At 48.1% G+C, this 18678-nt stretch overlaps 1 protein-coding gene across 1 annotated transcript in view; it reads right to left on the bottom strand.

Annotated features, from left to right (window-relative positions):
- KIAA1671 (KIAA1671 ortholog) overlaps positions 1–18678 on the bottom strand; it is a 216504-nt gene that overhangs the window by 14827 nt on the left and 182999 nt on the right. Inside the window, exons 7-8 of the mRNA XM_088467891.1 lie at positions 2980–3205; positions 2320–2491 (exon numbers count right to left, since the gene is read on the bottom strand). Of these exons, the coding sequence (XP_088324017.1) occupies positions 2320–2491; positions 2980–3205 (398 nt within the window). The remainder of the gene's footprint in view (positions 1–2319; positions 2492–2979; positions 3206–18678) is intronic.

Genomic DNA, 18678 nt, shown 5'->3' with positions numbered 1-18678 from the left:
CGCCCCCTTTGGTGGGCGTGTCGGGGCGTGGCTGCCCAGACAGAGGCGTTCCCAAGTGATGTCAGTGGGAGTGCTTTCGGCTCTGATAGAGCCAAAAGCACTCCAGGGCTTGCGGCCACGAGACCCTACCACAAGGGTCTCATCGCAAGCCCGATGGTCGCGATGGTCTTGACCATCGCGACCATCTTCCTGGCCGCTCGCTATAGCTGTGGGTGGTCACCGACAGCTATACGAGCGGCCAGGAGGCCATTCTAAAAATGAAGAAGGACGGCCCTGATTCAGAGCGAGCACTCTGTCAGAGCGTCCGGCTCTGAATCAGGGCCAGTGTCCCTTTTTCTAAACCACAGATCCATAGCCATCACTTCAACTAAATGTTTCAACTCAATCCCCCACCCTTAGATGACAAATACAGTATACAGTAGTTTTCATTCAAATAAAAATGACATGTGGTAGCCTTTGTTCCAATTTGGAATAGACAAGGAGAATAATTTATTGACCTTTAAATTTTGCTTCCATTTCACTTCAATACAAAACCTCACACTTCCAACTCTCAAGTACGCGCACAAACATGCGCGTACGTATACAAGTACGTACAGGCATCACACACATACAAGTACGTACAGGCATCACACACATACAAGTACGTACAGGCATCACACACATACAAGTACGTACAGGCATCACACACATATACAAGTACGTACAGGCTTCATACACATGCACGTGCGTACAGGTATCACACACATGCACGCATGTATACAAGTACATACAGGCATCACACACATGCACGTATGTAAACAAGTTCGTAATGGCATCACACACATGCACATACGTATACAAGTACGTACAGGTATCACACACATGCACGTATGTATACAAGTACATACAGGCATCACACACATGCACGTGCGTATACAAGTACATACAGGCATCACACACATGCACGTACGTATACAAGTACGTACAGGCATCATACAAATATGCACGTACCTACAAACATCACACACATGCACATACGTATACAAGTACGTACAGGCATCACACACATGCACGTATGTATACAAGTTCGTAATGGCATCACACACATGCACATAAGTATACAAGTACGTACAGGCATCACACACATGCACGCACGCACGAGTACATATAAATGTATACAAGTACGTACTGGCATCACACACATGCACTTACGTATATAAGTACATACAGGCATCACACACATGCACGTATATATACAAGTTCGTACAGGCATCACACCTGCACGTACGTATATAAGTACGTACAGGCATCACACATGCACGTACGTATATAAGTACGTACAGGTATCACACACATGCACGTACGAATACAAGTACGTACAGGCTGCACACACATGCACGTACGTATATAAGTACGTGCAGGCATCACACACATGCACGTTTACAGGCATCACACATGCACGTACGTATATAAGTACGTACAGGTATCACACACATGCACGAGCATCACACACATGGACAACACTCATGCACGTGCAGGCATCACACGCAGTTCCAAACTTCAAGCACACACACACAGGCATCGCATGCACTTATGTAGGTAAGTACATACATGCATACAGATGTGTCCACATACATCTTACCTCTGTGCGCTACAAGTCGCATTCAACATAATGTGTGAGTGAGAGCGTCTTTACATGCAACTTTTTACCTTCAAATGCACCTTATCAGCAGCTGTGACACTAATGTAGCATTTTGCATGCAGATACACCCGCAGTCGCACACATAATATAGGCATGCCACATATTTTAATCAGCACAAGCTGCTTGTGCTTCCTATTTAAATCACTCTGCGAATAAAACAAATTTGAAGGTAAAAAGTCACACGAAAAGACACTGTGCACTACAGAGTCACGCCATGGCATGGCGCGGCTAGAAGGGCGGTTTAATATGCAAAGAAGAAAGATGTTTGTGGACACATCTGTACATACAGGCATCACACACAAACATCACACGTATGCACAGGCATCACACACACACACACACACACACACACATCACTCATGCACGCACCGGTTTCGCGCGCACACAGGCCTCATTCATGTCTGCACACAACACTACCAACCTTCAAGAATTCACACACAGACATCACATGCATGTATGTACACACATACAAGCATCATGCACAAAGGGACACCACACACACAGACATCACATGCATGTATGTACACACATACAAGCATCATGCACAAAGGGACATCACACACACAGACATCACATGCATGGGCATCAGACACACATGCATGGCATGCATCTCTTAGGACCATTGGCAGGAATGTTACCTGTGGAATCTGTGAACATCCAGGGGTTGTCAGTATCCTCTATTACAGCTAACTGGCTACTGGACTGCAACAGCCGACTCTTGCGTTGTAACTGGCTGGGTGCTCGCCGTTGGCTCCTCCGACTTAGCTGTACTCTGTTCTTCTGTGCAGTGGAGTCTAAGACTGACGTTTGCTGTACAAGAAACATTAAAACTAAATCTTCCATCTACCTGCCTGGAGTCATTTTACATATAACTAAAGGCAACTTATAAGAACATCTGACAGTATATAGGTTATGTTTACACTTATTCATAGAGTGTGCTATCCCTGACATTATCACATTATAGGAACGGTGTGATATGTTAACTTAGCCACAGTATCAGGAAAATCCTTGAATGCTAGGTAATGGGAATCATCTACGACATATGTATTACTTAATATAGAGTCTCTTACATACAATAATCATTAAGAACAGGGCCTAAGAGGCAAATTAGTTTTAGACAACTTATTTAATTTACCTAATGAAATACCTATTTTAAAAATAAACTATATTTGAATATTAGTTCAATCAGTTTATATAAAATAATAAATTAATAAAATTTTAACGATCATGGAATAAGATATTTTTCACATTATCTTTATATTACAGAGAAAGGGCCTTTCAAAAGCCATCTTACTTACATCCACGAAAGCGAAATCGACTGCTTTGGCTTCATTAAAAGAAGGCGTGCTCTCTGTACCGTCCGTGGAATCCAGGTCCATGCTGGACCGGTCCAGGCTACCATCTCGAGCTTCGGTGATAGAATCATGCTGGTCTGTTTCGGTGTGGGATATAGATGACAGGCGGCTGTGTGACTGCTGCTTGCGGCTGCTGATGTTATCGTATGATGGGGAGTCACGCACAAAACTGCAACACAGAAAGTTAATGCTCTTTACTGATCACAGACTATTACTGAGCAGAATAGAGAAAGTAGACAACATATCAATAATTCCCTTATATTGTGGTAAAAGTTGTATGTTCCTTACTAAATAACTGGTAATAAATATGAACTGCTGATCATATACAGATGTTCCCTTGAAAATCTGTTTGACTAATTTCAATTCCTATAAACTACCTATAGATGGTGCTATGTGCGCTTCTACCAATTATAACATTTTACAGCAGCAATGGTAAAGTAATAATTATGGACAAAAATAAACTGTCTGCTAAGAAATGCTGCATTGAAATAGCAACATGAAAAGTAATAAAAAAAATGTTTTCAATATAAAATTACTTCCTATTCACTTGCCAACCATGTGACCATTTACCACGTAAATAGAGAATCCAGGGTATGGTCCTTTTTTTGGTTTGCATAAACACAATGCAAAGCACTTTACAAATCAGTAGACAGAAGAGGGCACCCAAGCTCTACAAATACTATGGTTGTCATGCATAGTAGGCAGCTTAAATATCATTATACTGTACACCATCATAACATACATACAGATGGGTCCACATACATCTAGCCTCAAGGTGCGTTAAACAGCCCTTCTAGTTGCGCCATGCCGTGGCGTGACTCAGTAGCGCCGAGCATCTTTTCGACTGTCTTTTTGCCTTCAAAGGCATTTTATTCTTAATGCTACGAATAGATAGCACAAGCAGCTTCCGCTGATTGATGTGATATGCAGCATGCCTATATTCTCTGTATGTGACTGCAGGTATATCTGCATGCTAAACACTACGTTACAGTGTTACAGCCGCTGACACCGTAACGTAGCATTTCACATTCAGATACACTCGCTCACATAACATAGGCATGCTGCCTATCACATCAATCAGCAGAAGCTGCTGGTGCTATCTATTCGTAGCATTGTGCAAATAAGATGCATTTGAAGGTAACAGACGCACAAAAAGACACTCTGTGCTACCGAGTCACACTGAGCTCCCGCGTTATGTGGCGCGACTTGTAGCGCACGGTGGATAGATGTATGTGGGCACATCTGTACACATTAGACTTGGTGAAAGATATAGTACAATGGGTACTTAGCAATAAGGTCGGGGATAAGGTGTGCTAAAAGTTCTAATTAAGATCAAATAGAAAGAGCCTGATTCAGCTGATTTTTGGCTGCTTGGTCAGATAATCATCGTGTACACGCAGCTCCCAGGGCCGATTATAGTACCATACACAGCTGGATAAGATTATGGGATTTGACCTGCTGCTTGACATTTGTTGAAACGAGCCAATATTGTGCAAATCTTGTGTGTATACAATTCTGATCATCTGTCCGACATTCTGCTTATTGGGCTTGATTCAGACCCGCTCGCAAGCGGGTCGATGGTGGCCCAGTACAGACGCGTGGCGTGCGCACTGCGCGTGCGCGAGCCCCGGAGCGAGCGCAAAAAGCACTCGCTCCGGGACTCACTACAAAAGGGGCGGCTGTCGATTTTGATCGACAGCTCGTCCCGTTTTGTAGGCGTGGCTTCACAAACGGAGGCGTTCCCAAGCGAACGCCTGCCGTTTGTGGGCGGCCCCACTGACATCACCAGTGATGTCAGTGGGAGAGCTTCCGGCTCTATTAGAGCCAGAAGCTCTCTGGGGGTTGCGGCCACGAGACCCTACCACAAGGGTCTCGCCGCAAGCCCGATGGTCGCGATGGTCTTGACTATCGCGACCATCATCCTGGCCGCTCGCAATAGCTGGGAGTGGTCACCCACAGCTATGCGAGCGGCCATGAGGCCGCAACAAAAAAAAAACCAGCACCCGCCCTGATTCAGAGCGAGCGCTCGCTTTTTGCGAGCGCCTCTGAATCAGGCCCATAGTTCATTTAAAAATATAAACTTTGTGACAAGCTTTAGGACAGAATGGTTTGGATCTGGGCAATAAATCATTAGTGCGTACACTAGAAATCTGATGTTCTAAAGCTTGTTTCATCACTGAGAAAATCAAAAAGTTGGTCTGATTGTAAATTATATTGTACAGGTGTGTTCCTAGCATAAGAGTTGGGAAATCAGCGAGTATCCATCCAAAATATAATTTTTTACTCACACATGGAATTGCCACAGGCTTTGTTCCAGGAGGAAATCAGTCCCGTTTTCCTCATTTTTTATTTGCTCCCAAGTCTGATTCAGGTCATAATGAGGAAAGTAGCATCATAGCGCAATGCTGTGAAGCAGGAGTTCTCAACTGGTGGTACGCGTACCACCGGATAGCATGACTAGGTGGTACTCAAGCTCGAATACCACCTATGCAGCATACAGTGCCACAACCCAGATCTCGTGGCGCTAACAGGCAACGTTGCAGTAATGACATCACAGGTGACATAACGGTCAGTGACGCGCTGGTGTGGCTGCGCCTGTAGCTCTTTGGAAGGAGTGCGTGTTGTCAGCCTCTGGGCAGAGACTGGAGCTGATTCCATGCTGCAGAATGCAGACACAGACGAGAGTAGTGAACATGAAGATGGTAAGTGGACTACTGGGGTGGAGGCTGAAACAAATGAATGGATCATGATATCGATAAATTGATACCATTGGTGGATGACATTGATGGTATGAAACCATAAGTTGTGAACCATCGATAATTTCATCCACCGATGGTCATCCCTGTTTTAAACTGGCCAGGCAGCGGGTCAATAAGGAAATGGGGGTGGGGCTTCGCTGGTCATATCTGGAGCGGAGCTAAGCTCTGTGTCCCGGCACATGGAGGGGGGATAAAAAAAAAACATATTGGCTCAGTGCCAACGATGGCATTGAACCATTGGATCACCGTCATCAATGGCAAACCTAACGCCCATTGGTGGTTAACCATTGATGTTTGATGGCCATCCCTAGAGGGGAGGGGAAGAGAACACATACTCGTGAGGGAGGAGAGGGGGAGAGAGCACATACACATGAGAGAGGGGAGGGGGAGAGAGCACATACACATGAGAGAGGGGAGGGGAAGAGAACACATACTCGTGAGGGAGGAGAGGGGGAGAGAGCTCATACACGAGAGAGGGGAGGGGGAGAGAGCACATACACATGAGAGAGGGGAGGGGGAGAGAGCACATACACATGAGGGAGGGGAGGGAGAGCACATACACATGAGAGAGGGGAGGGGGAGAGAGCACATACACATGAGAGAGGGGAGGGGGAGAGAGCACATACACATGAGAGCACATACACATGAGAGAGGGGAGGGGGAGAGAGCACATACACATGAGAGAGGGGAGGGAGAGAGAGCACATACACATGAGAGAGGGGAGGGGGAGAGAGCACATACACATGAGGGAGGTGAAGAGAGCACATACAGATAAGAGAATACATATAGAAGAGGGAGGAGAGGGGAAGAGAACTCATACAGGTAAGGGAGGGGGAGAGAGCACATACAGATGAGGGAGAGTATACATAGAGAAGGGAGGGGGAGAGAACATACCACGAGGAAGGGGAGGGAGCACATACAGATGAGAGAGGGGAGGGGGAGAGAGAGCACATACAGATAAGGAAGGAGAGGGAAAGAACCCATACAGATGAGGGAGGGGAGGGTGAGAGAGCACATACACATGAGGGAGAGTTGGGGGGAGATAGCACATACCCACGAGGGAGGAGAGCATATACAAATGAGGGAGGGGGAAGGGAGAGAACATACAGTTGAGGGAGGGGAGGGGGAGAAAGTACATACAGTTGGGGGAGGTAGAGCACTCAGAGATGAGGGAGGGGGAGAGAGCACATACAGTTGATAGAGGGGAGAGGGAGAGAGCACATACACATGAGAGGGGAGAGGGAGAGAGAGCACATACACATGAGGATGGGGAGGGGGAGAGAGAGCACATACACATGAGGATGGGGAGGGGGAGAGAGAGCACATACACATGAGGATGGGGAGGGGAAGAGAGCACATACAGTTGAGAGAGGGGAGGGTGAGAGCACATACAGTCGAGAGAGGGGAGGGGGAGAGCACATACAGTCGAGAGAGGGGAGGGGGAGAGAGCACATACAGTTGAGGGAGTAGAGAACACATACCATTGAGGGAGAGGAGAGAGCACATACCATTGCGGGAGAGAAGGGGGAGAGAGCACATACAAATGAGGGAGGGAAGAGAGCACATACAAAAGAGGGAGGGGAGAGGGCACATATAGATGAGGATGGGGAGGGGAAGAGAGCACGTACAGATGAGAGCACATACAGTTGAGGGGGAGGGGAGAGAAAGAGCACTTGAATGGACATACAGACAATGGAGGGTGCGGGCACATGAATTGACATCCATGAGGGGGGTAAATTCATACCTTCTGCAAAGTGGTACTTCACCTAATCACAAAGTGTTTAATTTGGTACTTGCCAAAATAAAAAAGGGGTTGGGGACCCCTACTGTAAAGTAACAAGGTGCTCAAAATGACTACTGGGCATACATTTAGTAGATAGAGGTGTCTTCATACACTATTGCTTCAGTCATGCCAGTCCTCCCTGATCAATGACGTGCAGTGAGGTCAATGGCTGGGGAGGCACACATGGGTCTGAGTGCGGGGAGCCTGTCTCACACCCTACACACTGTAACTCTCCCCTCACTACACTAAGCTTCAGTGTCCATTGATTCTCTCTGCCTTCATCACTGTGTCTTCTCTTGCTGCTGCGGATAGTGTTTCCTGGTCACATGACGCATCCAAGTTGTCCATCAGTGCTTAAGGCACGCACCCTCATACTCAGAGGCATGCCTCTATTAGCTCTCTTTTTGTGCAGCCAACTGCCCATTGTGGTGGCCCCACCCCGAGCTCTGAAAGCAGTGTTTGACTATACAGAAGTGAGGCTGAGCTGTTGATGCCTCATCTCTAGTCTCCCTGCAGTCCCAGGGAGCTTCAAAAGCTGGTGAGTGTTAACTATAAAAATGATTACAATAAACAAAGAAGATGTTTGTAAGTTATAAATATCTTCTTTGTATTATTCTAATCATCTTTATATAAAATCTCAGGCGTATGACAGTGGAGGCTCTGCCTACCCTGACTGCACATCTCTGTTCTTGACACGCCAGGTTCCACGAGACTCGGCTTGAGGTAAGAGCCTTTATCGGATGGAAACAGGTCTTAGTTGCAAACTGATGCAACAAACCGCATTACAAAACTGCACTGATCAATTTGATATGTGGACGTTGCATTTTAGCTCCTCGTATACAGATTCAGACTCAGTCGCACACAGAGAGACAAGTGTTGCAAATCAAATTCATCAATGCAGTCTTGAGAAGCTGTTTTGTTGCATTGCATCTAAGACGCATTTTCAGGCGAAATTACACGAAAAAACCACTTGGTGTTGCGGTTTCTTTTAGAATACTTTACCCTAACCCTTCAGGTTGCTCCATAGGTCTTCCCTTCTACAAAAATAAGGCCTAGAAAATGTGCAGGGCTAGAAGGTATAAAGGTGAGAAGGGGGACCATCCCACAATGTGTACAGCATTGTCAGAGTTTATTAACAGAAATCCATTTGTTGTTCTGCTGGTAATAAAATTATTAAACTCAGCATTTAAACGGCAGGATCACAAATCCACGACCCAGGAGAGGGAGGTGGGGCAGGTAAAAAGTACTCAAGCATTACTGGGGAGCATGGGGAATGCAAGCGAGGTGTAACCACATCTGCAAGATGGTGCAGTCATGCCCTCCTCAGCACAAAGCTTCTACAGGGAGTTTATAACAGGATGTGCCCATGCCACCTTAGCACTGAGCACTCTATTTCTTGATGATCCTGCACAATGAACCAGGGTGGCTGTCACAGGAGTGCAGTATATACCAGTTTGCCATTATATATAATGCTAGTAGATACATACCCCCCATATATATTGTATGTTCCTTTCCATTTTACATATAACAAAAAAAAAAAATGTACTCCATTTGACTACTTACCTGGCGACGTTGAATATGATGTGACTGGAGCCAGCCGTTCTTCAGCTGGTAAAGTCGCATCACATACGAATGCGCCACCCTGCTCTGTGCCCCAATTGTAGAAGAGGAGAACGAATATCCTCTGACTACCCGAACCCCAAGGCAGTGATGTGGCGGTCTGTGACCACTGACATCACTGCCATAATCGTGCCCCAGAATGCTGTGCATGCGCCGGGGATCAAGGTGCAAGGAGGGATAAAATGAAACCATATATAACGCTGGAGGTGGAGTGGGGGTAAAATAATAATAAAAAAAGATTAAACTAGTCAATTTACTTTTAAGTGCAGACTGTATTATAAAAACCTGTGTATGATCTTACTTTTGCAGTTTTGAAAAGGTGTACTGATGCCACAGCAAGAACCACAAAGTATTTATTAGTGGTGAATAAATAATAATACTACTCATTTGCTTTTTTTTGCCATTTGGGGTACATTTTCTTTGCCATGCCCTTCAGTATAAGTAAACTAATGGTATTTTGTGAAAATGCAAATACATTTGCATTTTAATTTGGCTTGGCAGATGTTATACCTGATGTTAGTCTAATCTTTTTGGCCACAGCAATAGACCTCTTAATAGAGGAAGTTAATGCTAGTAGCTTGCTTGTAAAGGTACTCTTACATTTAGCATTTTGAAAAAAAAAAAAAATAGTACATGCAAGTATTGTAACAACAAAAAAATGGAGCACAAATATGTGTAAATCAAATATTTATATATATATATATATATATATATATTTATTATACAGTGCCAACTTGTCTCCAACCTGATATTTTTAGTTATCCATCTGTATTTGACTAGTGTAAATATATTCTTGTTATAGAACATTTAATCTTGGCTTCTTGTAGTGTGATGGTAAGGCTGCATTGCAGAGCCTCTCATTTAGTGTAGTTCCACTGTTTTGCTTTCTCCACCTAAAATACCTTAATTTCCCACCAGAACCTGTCAAACTAAATGAGGTGTGATCATTTTTATATAATATTATAACTTGGGGCAATGAGATGTGGATGACATCATGCAGGGCAGAGTACAACGCCCCACTGGGGGTTGTCAGATCCAGATATATGATAGCTCACAGCCAAACAGCAGACAACACCCTAGTTGCTTCATAGCCTCTGAGATAGAACAACATAGAAATATGTCAGCATAAAAGTATAATATATGCTAAGTACAATTAATTAAGCAGAACTTTGAATATTTTGAGGTTCGTGCTCATTTATCCAGAACTGTATTCAAAGAAAGGATACACACAATGAAACATGGTATGCTAGATCCACTAAGAAAACAAATAGAATATATACATTACACACTTTGGGGCTACGGTGGGGATTACACTGAAGTACAGTTCATGGATAGTTCATATGGGAAAAGCAGATATTCCCAGGCTATTAGAAATTCTTGCCCCTAGGGTGATTCAACTGCACTAAAATGATGAATGTCTACAATAGAAGAATAGCAAGTAAAGAGTTTATCCACCTAAAACCAAAAATGAACTGATCACTACCTATAAGCAGAATATCCAAAGAAGAGTACAGAGTTTAACCCATCAACAGTCAATTCATACCTCCCAACCTTTGCTTTTATAAAATAGTGACTGGCTTGAAGGGTCATAGCCTCACAGCATGTCCCTGTTTTCATTACGCTGGGGTGTGCCCAGCACCCCCAAAGATGCTGGGCTATCCCCCGGCTCCCCCCTTACTGTGTGACGTGCTTGGCCCAACTCCCACAACCTAGCCCGCAGTTGGGACAACAGGACAATCCATAAAAGCGGGACTTTTAGGAGGTATGTTAAATTTGCAGTTAATTTCTTTATTTTAGAGTGGAGCCTATTTATAGTCAGATCAGACCATAAATAGGCTTCCACTTTTAGCATACCTTCCAATGGTCCAGATTTTGGGAACTATCCACTGACCAACCCGCCGGCGGTTGGGATGTTGGGGGACACTATCACTGCTGCTCAAGCTGTGTGTCCATTTATTGCTGGGAGAGGCTGGGGGCAAGCCGAGCAGCTGCCAGAGTGCTGGACGCCCCTAGCGTGATGAGAAGACCTTCTGCTGCTTTCACAAGGAGGAGACATATTTAGTTGGAGAACAGGACAGTGAACAGTAAGAACTTAGAAATCCGTAAAAGTAAGACTAAAATAATAAAATCATTTGTGTATAACATAATAAACACATATTTGAATAATTCAGGGTAGAGGATGCTGATACTATAGAATGTTGTGGTGGGGAGGGCGATATGAATTATAAAGGGACAGGCTCGGATTAAGGCTTTTGGGGCCCTGGGGCAACTAAGTTGTGGGGGGCCCCCCCAACAAGCCACACAGAGCTTCAGCAGGGTCACATCTACCCTATGTGGGAACGGGCAAATGCAGGATTTTCTGGGGTGTTCTAATACATATATGTTAAACATGCACACACATCAATGTAGCAAACGTATACCTGTATATTACATACACACTAACACACACATATTCAGTGTACACACAAACACATACATACACAATAACACATATACATACACAAACTAAAATTAATACATACATACACATATATACAAACTAACACAACCACAGTATGCACACAATAACACATACAGTATATATACAAAAACACATACATACACAATAGACCAGTACACAACACATGCACTTAACCATTTTATACTGCAGGTTGGTAATGGGGACGGGCACCTCACATCATTAGGCCCCGTGATTTGTGGGTAATATGGGGATGGGGCTTGCTGTATTGACTTTGCCCGTCAGGATTTTTTTATTTTATTTAAAGTACTCAGAACACCCCCCCCCTCACCGGTTGCGCTAGTTGTGGGGGCCCCTCTGTGTTTCTGGGACCCCCTGGACGACTACCCCTGTCGCCCCCTTCCCCTTAATATGGCCCTGTAAGGGGCACGTGGAGAGGTAAGAGGACATTTATATGGCAGGCATTTTGTAAGTATTAAACTGGAAAATGAGGGATGTGTGGGAGAGTGTTTTTTCAATAATGTACTACAATACTTTATGTCCATGTCTTGTCTTTTGATTAATATTTTCTTTACAGGTGGACTACAGGCACCAGCAGGCCCTTATGTAATTACCATTGACCCGGCACCCATTGCCACCAGGGAAAGAGGAAGAGCACTGCTAATTATCCCTCAGGAAGGGGATCCCTTTTTGTTTTTTTTTGGGGGGGGGGGGGGGTCACAAATTTTGATGAGAATCCAGTCCTCGGCTGACCAGTTTGGGGCTGGTTATAGTTATGGAAGGAGGACCCCATGCTGAGTGTCTCTTTGCTATAGTGTTATCCCCCGGCTGATTCAGCCAGGTGTGATTCTCCATTACCAGCCCAGTCTGAGATGTCCAGGGGTGGTTATGGATTAGGGAGAGGCCCCATGCATTTTGTTTTTCTAAAAATATGAGATATGGTAAGAACTTACCTTTGTTATCTCTATTTCTACGAAGTCCATAGAGTTCCACAGGATACCTTGGGGTATAGGTGTGACGTCAGTCATCGGGCATCATAGAGTTAAGCTTTCAGCCTCCCAGGATGCACTAGGGTCCCCCTCCTATAGCCCGCCCCCGAGCCAAGGCACCTCAGTTAGTTACGAAGCCATAGGCCGGAGGAGGAGAAGGAAGAGAGAGAAAGAAGATCTGGATACACACAAGAATCACACTCTCACCAGAGGGAGACGGAAAAAACCGGTGACCAGACCAAAGTCCATCTGCAGCACAGGTGCGACAGGGCGGGAGTCCTGTGGAACCCTATGGACTTCGTAGAAATAGAGATAACAAAGGTAAGTTCTTACCATCTCTCATATTTTCTACTTCAGGGTCCATAGGGTATCCACAGGATACCTTGGGGATGTCCCAAAGCAGTATCCTTTAAGGGTGGGGACGCTCCTGTGCTGAAAGGAGAATCCGCCGCCCGAAGGAAGCATCCTGAGAGGCGAAGGTGTCAAACCTGTAATACCTCACGAAGGTATGGACAGAGGACCACGTAGCAGCCTTGCAGATCTGGACTGCAGAGGCACCATGTCAAGCTGCCCATGAAGGACCCACATACCTAGTGGAATGAGCCTTCACAGAAGAAGGAACCGGCAGGCCTTCATGAAGATAAGCTCCAGAAATCGCCATACGGATCCAGGCTGCCAAAGTTTGCTTTGAAGCAGGCCAACCCTTTTTACGGAAGCCATAGAGGACAAACAAGGCGTCCGACTTCCTAAACAAAGAAGTGCGGTCAACATAAGTCATTAAGGCCCGCACAACATCCAAAGTGGCCTCACCCACTGAAAGACCAGGTGAGTTAAAGGCCGAAACAACTATTTCCTCGTTAACATGAAACTGGGAAACAACTTTGGGAAGAAATTCAGGCCGAGTGCGGAGCACTGCCCTGTTCCCATGAAAAATCAAGAAAGGGGGTCTATAAGAAAGAGCCCCTAAAACAGAAACACGTCTGGCCGAAGCTATGGCCAGAAGGAAAACAGTCTTAGCTGTTAGCCATTGAAGATCCACTGAGCCCAGTGGTTCAAACGGCGGTCCCTGGAGAGCCCTCAGGACCACAGCCAAATCCCAAGGCGCCACAGGTGGAACAAAGGGCGGCTGAATGCGGAGAACACCTTGCATAAAGGTGCACACATCCGGGATTGTAGCAATCCTACGGTGAAACCAGACAGGGCCGAAACCTGTACCTTCAAAGAAGCAAGGCGAAGCCCATGATCTAGTCCCGCTTGTAGGAAGGCGAGTATCCTAGACAGACGAAACTGCTGCGGTGCATAACCTCTCGGTCGACACCACTGGAAGAACGTATGCCACACGCGATGGTATATCCTCGCAGAAGACTGTTTCCGAGCTCGTAACATGGTACGCACTACAGAGCTGGAAAACCCCCTGGACCTCAACATGGCTGTCTCAACAGCCACGCCGTCAAAGACAGCAGAGTCAGGTCCGGGTGAAGACAAGGACCCTGCAACAGAAGGTCCGGTCGTAGCGGCAACCGCAGAGGACTGTCCACGGACAGACCCTGAAGGTCTGAGAACCAGTGCCGTCTGGGCCACGCGGGAGCTATCAACAGGAGCGTCCCTCCTTCCTGTTTGAATTTCCGGATTACCCGTGGAAGAAGGGAAACCGGAGGAAACAGGTATGCGAACCGGAACGTCCACCGGACGTACAGAGCATCCACCAGAAACGCCTCTTCGTCTCTTGTGCGAGACCCGTACACCGGCAACTTGTTGTTGTGCCGGGACGCCATGAGGTCGATCTCTGGAAGACCCCACTTGTCCACCAGCAGTTGAAAAACTTCCGGGTGCAGGGACCATTCCCCCGGATGAACGTCCTGGCGACTTAGAAAGTCCGCCTCCCAATTTAGCACTCCCGGGATGAAGACAGCTGATATGGCCGGAAGATTGCGCTCCGCCCATACCAGGATCCGAGACACCTCTACGAGAGCCGCCCGACTTCGGGTTCCTCCTTGCCTGTTTATGTAGGCCACGGTGGTAGCGTTGTCCGACTGGACCTGCATCGGGCGACCCTGGAGAAACCGATGTGCCTGCTGGAGAGCATTGAAGACCGCACGGAGTTCCAAGATATTTATTGGAAACTCCGCTTCTGTCGGCATCCACCAGCCCTGGAACAAGTGTGGACCTGAAACTGCTCCCCAGCCCCAAAGACTGGCGTCCGTTGTCAACAGGACCCAATTTGGTACCCAGAACGGACGTCCCTTGCTGAGATGGGTCGTCTGCAACCACCAGGCAAGGGACAGGCGAACCTCCGGGGTGAGCACTATCGTCTGGGACTTTAGAGACTGAGGCAGCCCGTTCCACTTGGACAGGATCAGGTGCTGCAGAGGTCAGGAGTGAAACTGGGCATATTCCACCATGTCGAACACCGACACCATGGAGCCCAGTAACCTCATCGCCGAGTGTAGAGACACCCGGCGGCTGTGCAGACAACTGCGCACCCTCGACTGTAAAGCAGAGATCTTTTCCCCCGTCACAAAGATCCTTTGCTGTCCCGAGTCCAATAAGGCTCCAAGGTGCAGAATCCGCCGAGACGGGATTAGAGTGGACTTCTACCAGTTTATTAACCAGCCGTGCCGTTGCAGTAGCGCAACGGTCAGGTCCAAGTGGCGCAGAAGGAGCTCCGGAGATTCTGCCTCTAATAAAAGGTCGTCCAAGTACGGCAACATGCAGACTCCCTGCAGCCGCAGAGAAGCCGCCATGACCGCCATCACCTTGGTGAACACACGCGGTGCTGTCGCCAGGCCAAAAGGTAACGCCCGAAACTGAAAGTGGTCGCTGCGGATTGCAAACCTGAGGAACTGTTGATGGCGCAAAAGAATAGGGACATGCAGGTAAGCGTCCTGTATGTCCAATGACACCATGTAGTCCCCAGGTTCCAGCGCCAGAATGATGGACCGTAGGGTCTCCATCCGAAACTTCGGCACCCGCAAAGACTTGTTGAGAGCTTTGAGGTTGAGAATCGGATGATACGACCCATTGGGTTTCTGCACCAAAAAAAGATTTGAATAGAAACCTTGGCCCCTCTGGGAGAATGGAACAGGCAATATAACTCCAGCCTGGAGCATAGTGTGCAAGACCTTCCGCAGCTCCGTGGCCTTGTTCCGGTCTGATGGTAGACCCGTGGTGAAAAATCGAGCCGGGGGTCTGTGCCGGAAAGAGAGGGCTTACCCGTGGGAGACCACCTCGAGAACCCAAGTGTCTGTCGTGGTGACCGACCAACACCGGGCGAACTGCAGCAGGCGGCCTCCCACTTTGGGATCCCCCAAAGGGAGGCCCGGACCGTCAGGCCGCAGGCTTGTCATCAGGCTTAGGGGCCGGACGTCTGGTACTCCATGCCTGCTTCCGGGGCTTGGCCGATTTCTTGGGACCAGCCTGTCGGGGAAAGGACTGTGATTTGGGCCTGCCCTGGGCCCTATAAGACCGAAAGGACGATGGTCCTGAACCAGAAGGAACAGCGGCCGACGGGAGACATGCCGATTTGGCTGCCGCCAGTGTGGCCACAATCTTGTTCAGATCTGGACCGAAGAGAACTTCTCCGTTAAAGGGCAACGCCTCCAAACCCTTTTTGGAATCAGCATCCGCCTTCCAGGATCGCAACCACAAGGTGCGACGAGCAGCCACCGCTGCCGAAGAAATTCGAGACACCAGGGTACTAATGTCTAAGGCCGCCTCGTTGATATAAGTGGCCGAATCACGGAGATTACCAATCAACTCCGTCTGTTCGGCCGGACAGTCGGAATCAAAGGACGCCTCCAATGAATCCGCCCAGCGCTCCATCGCTCTGGCAACCCAGCAAATGGCCATAGCCGGCCGCGCTGCCCCCCCCCGCAATGGAATAAGCGGACTTCAGGCAGATCTCCACCTTGCGGTCCGTAGCATCCTTAAGGGAGGACATGGATGGCATCAGCAATGTGGCACTACGGACAAGACGTGTCACATGAGAATTCACCTGTGGAGGGGATTCCCACTTAGCAAAATAATTATCCGCGAACGGATAAGCCACCGCCAGGCGCCTCTGCGGCTGGTATCGCTTGCCAGGCTGTTTCCACGCCTCCTCTAAATGGTCCACTAACTGACCCGAAAGAGGAAAGACTGTGGCGTCACCCTTCACATCCTTAAAAAAGGCATACTTGGATTTAGCAGCTGGGGGAACATCGTCCTCAATCACCAAGGCTGTGCGGACTGCGAATAAGTCCAGGAATGTACACCTTGGACCTAGCGTCAGCGTCCTTAGTATGGAGTGGTTCCTGATCGTAAGGATCCAGAATCTCCCCATCATCAGACGTCCCTTCGTCATCCTCATAAGGAGCCGACAGAGACGCCACCAGCCGTTTATGAGGCCGCATCACAGCCTCCACCTGCAACACATCCGACAAGTGCTGTACAGAACTTGTCAGGGAGTTAACCCACGCCGGCTCCTGAGAAACCGGGAGAGGGGAAATAGGGAGACTGCGGGGTACCACCAATTGTCTTGGGAAACCCTGCATGGGTGACGACACCACTGATTGCTGGGACAAACCCATCTGCGTAAACGCGGGCTGCGGAGCTAACTGGCCCACTAAGGTTGTAAGCGCCTGAGCGAAACAAGCCCAGGGCGGCTCCTGTACCGGTGCTGTAACCGTAATAGGCCGCGCCATAGACAAACACTGCCGGCAGAGGCCCTCCGCGCTACCCTCCCCCTCCGCTAAAGGTACTTTACACGTAGTACACTGTAGCCGGAGAGGAAAATCACTTTCAGACATGATGGTACAAAGTATGTGACCCCTCTCACCAATTGTTTTTGAAAAAGGCGAGAGACCACCCTGCAGCACCGCACCGCAAGGGCTTAGCAGAAAGAACAGGGACAGTAATAAAGCTAACAGTCAGAATAGAAGATACAGGCAGAGGCGCAAGCACAGTCACATACAAATGCAAAGAAATTCAATTCCTGCACTAACCAGTGCTGACAAATCAACTACACAGACACAGAGTCTGGTAGGACACAGCGCTGCATACACAGACCTGATCACAGCGGAGGAGAGGTATGCGGGGGGACTCAGACCACGATGCCTCCGTCCAGGCTTCCAGCAGCGTTCACCATGCGTTCTGGAAGATGGCTGCCGAGGAGCAGAGAGGGGGCTGGCATGGGGGAGGAGCGCTGCCACAGGGCCAGTCGGCGTGTTGCAGAGAGGGCTGTGTGCAGCGGGGGAGGTGTCAGCTGTGAGACAGGGAAGGCGCGCTCCCCTGGCATGCATTTAACCCCCAGGATGCCGCAGCGCTACCGCTCTGCTGCGGTCCTCTGTCCCAGGGGGTAGTGGAAGCGCAGGTTATATACCTGGCTCCACGCTGCAGCCAGTCCCCAGGGAGCCTCCTGCCTGGGGACTCTGGACCATGTAACAGCGGGGACCCACCGCGGGACCCCGCTGCTTACCTTACTGTCCCCCTGGATTCCGCCATGGTCCGGAACATCTGGGGTCACCGCTAGCTGTGACCCCAGATGCTCACCAGCATCCCCGGATCGGTACCGGCGTTCTGGTACCAGCGGGGGTGTAGGGAAGACAGCATGGACGTCAGGACTGACTGTCCATGCTGTACATCCAGATGTGCAGCCACAGCTGCATGCAGGAAAACTTCAGGGGCTCTTCTTAGCCCCCACTCCAACAGGTGCACCCGACTCCGGCCGGGCACCAAACTAAACTGAGGTGCCTTGGCTCGGGGGCGGGGTATAGGAGGGGGACCCTAGTGCATCCTGGGAGGCTGAAAGCTTAACTCTATGGTGCCCGATGACTGACGTCACACCTATACCCCAAGGTATCCTGTGGATACCCTATGGACTCTGAAGTAGAAATGTAATTATTTAGCTGCTCCTAGCCTAGCGGCTTTTAGCAGCATCTGAGCCACAGGCTGGCTTTTAGAAGCGGCTGTTTTATTTTATTATGTTTGTTGACATTTTGGTGTCGACCTTATAATTTGTCTATATTTTAAATGTCGTAATTTTTACTGTGTCTA

This window comes from Taudactylus pleione, unplaced genomic scaffold, assembly GCF_031769625.1.
Source record: "Taudactylus pleione unplaced genomic scaffold, aTauple2 ptg000078l, whole genome shotgun sequence".
NCBI classification, from domain to species: Eukaryota; Metazoa; Chordata; class Amphibia; order Anura; family Myobatrachidae; genus Taudactylus; species Taudactylus pleione.
This window is presented reverse-complemented; position numbering and strand designations above follow the sequence as displayed.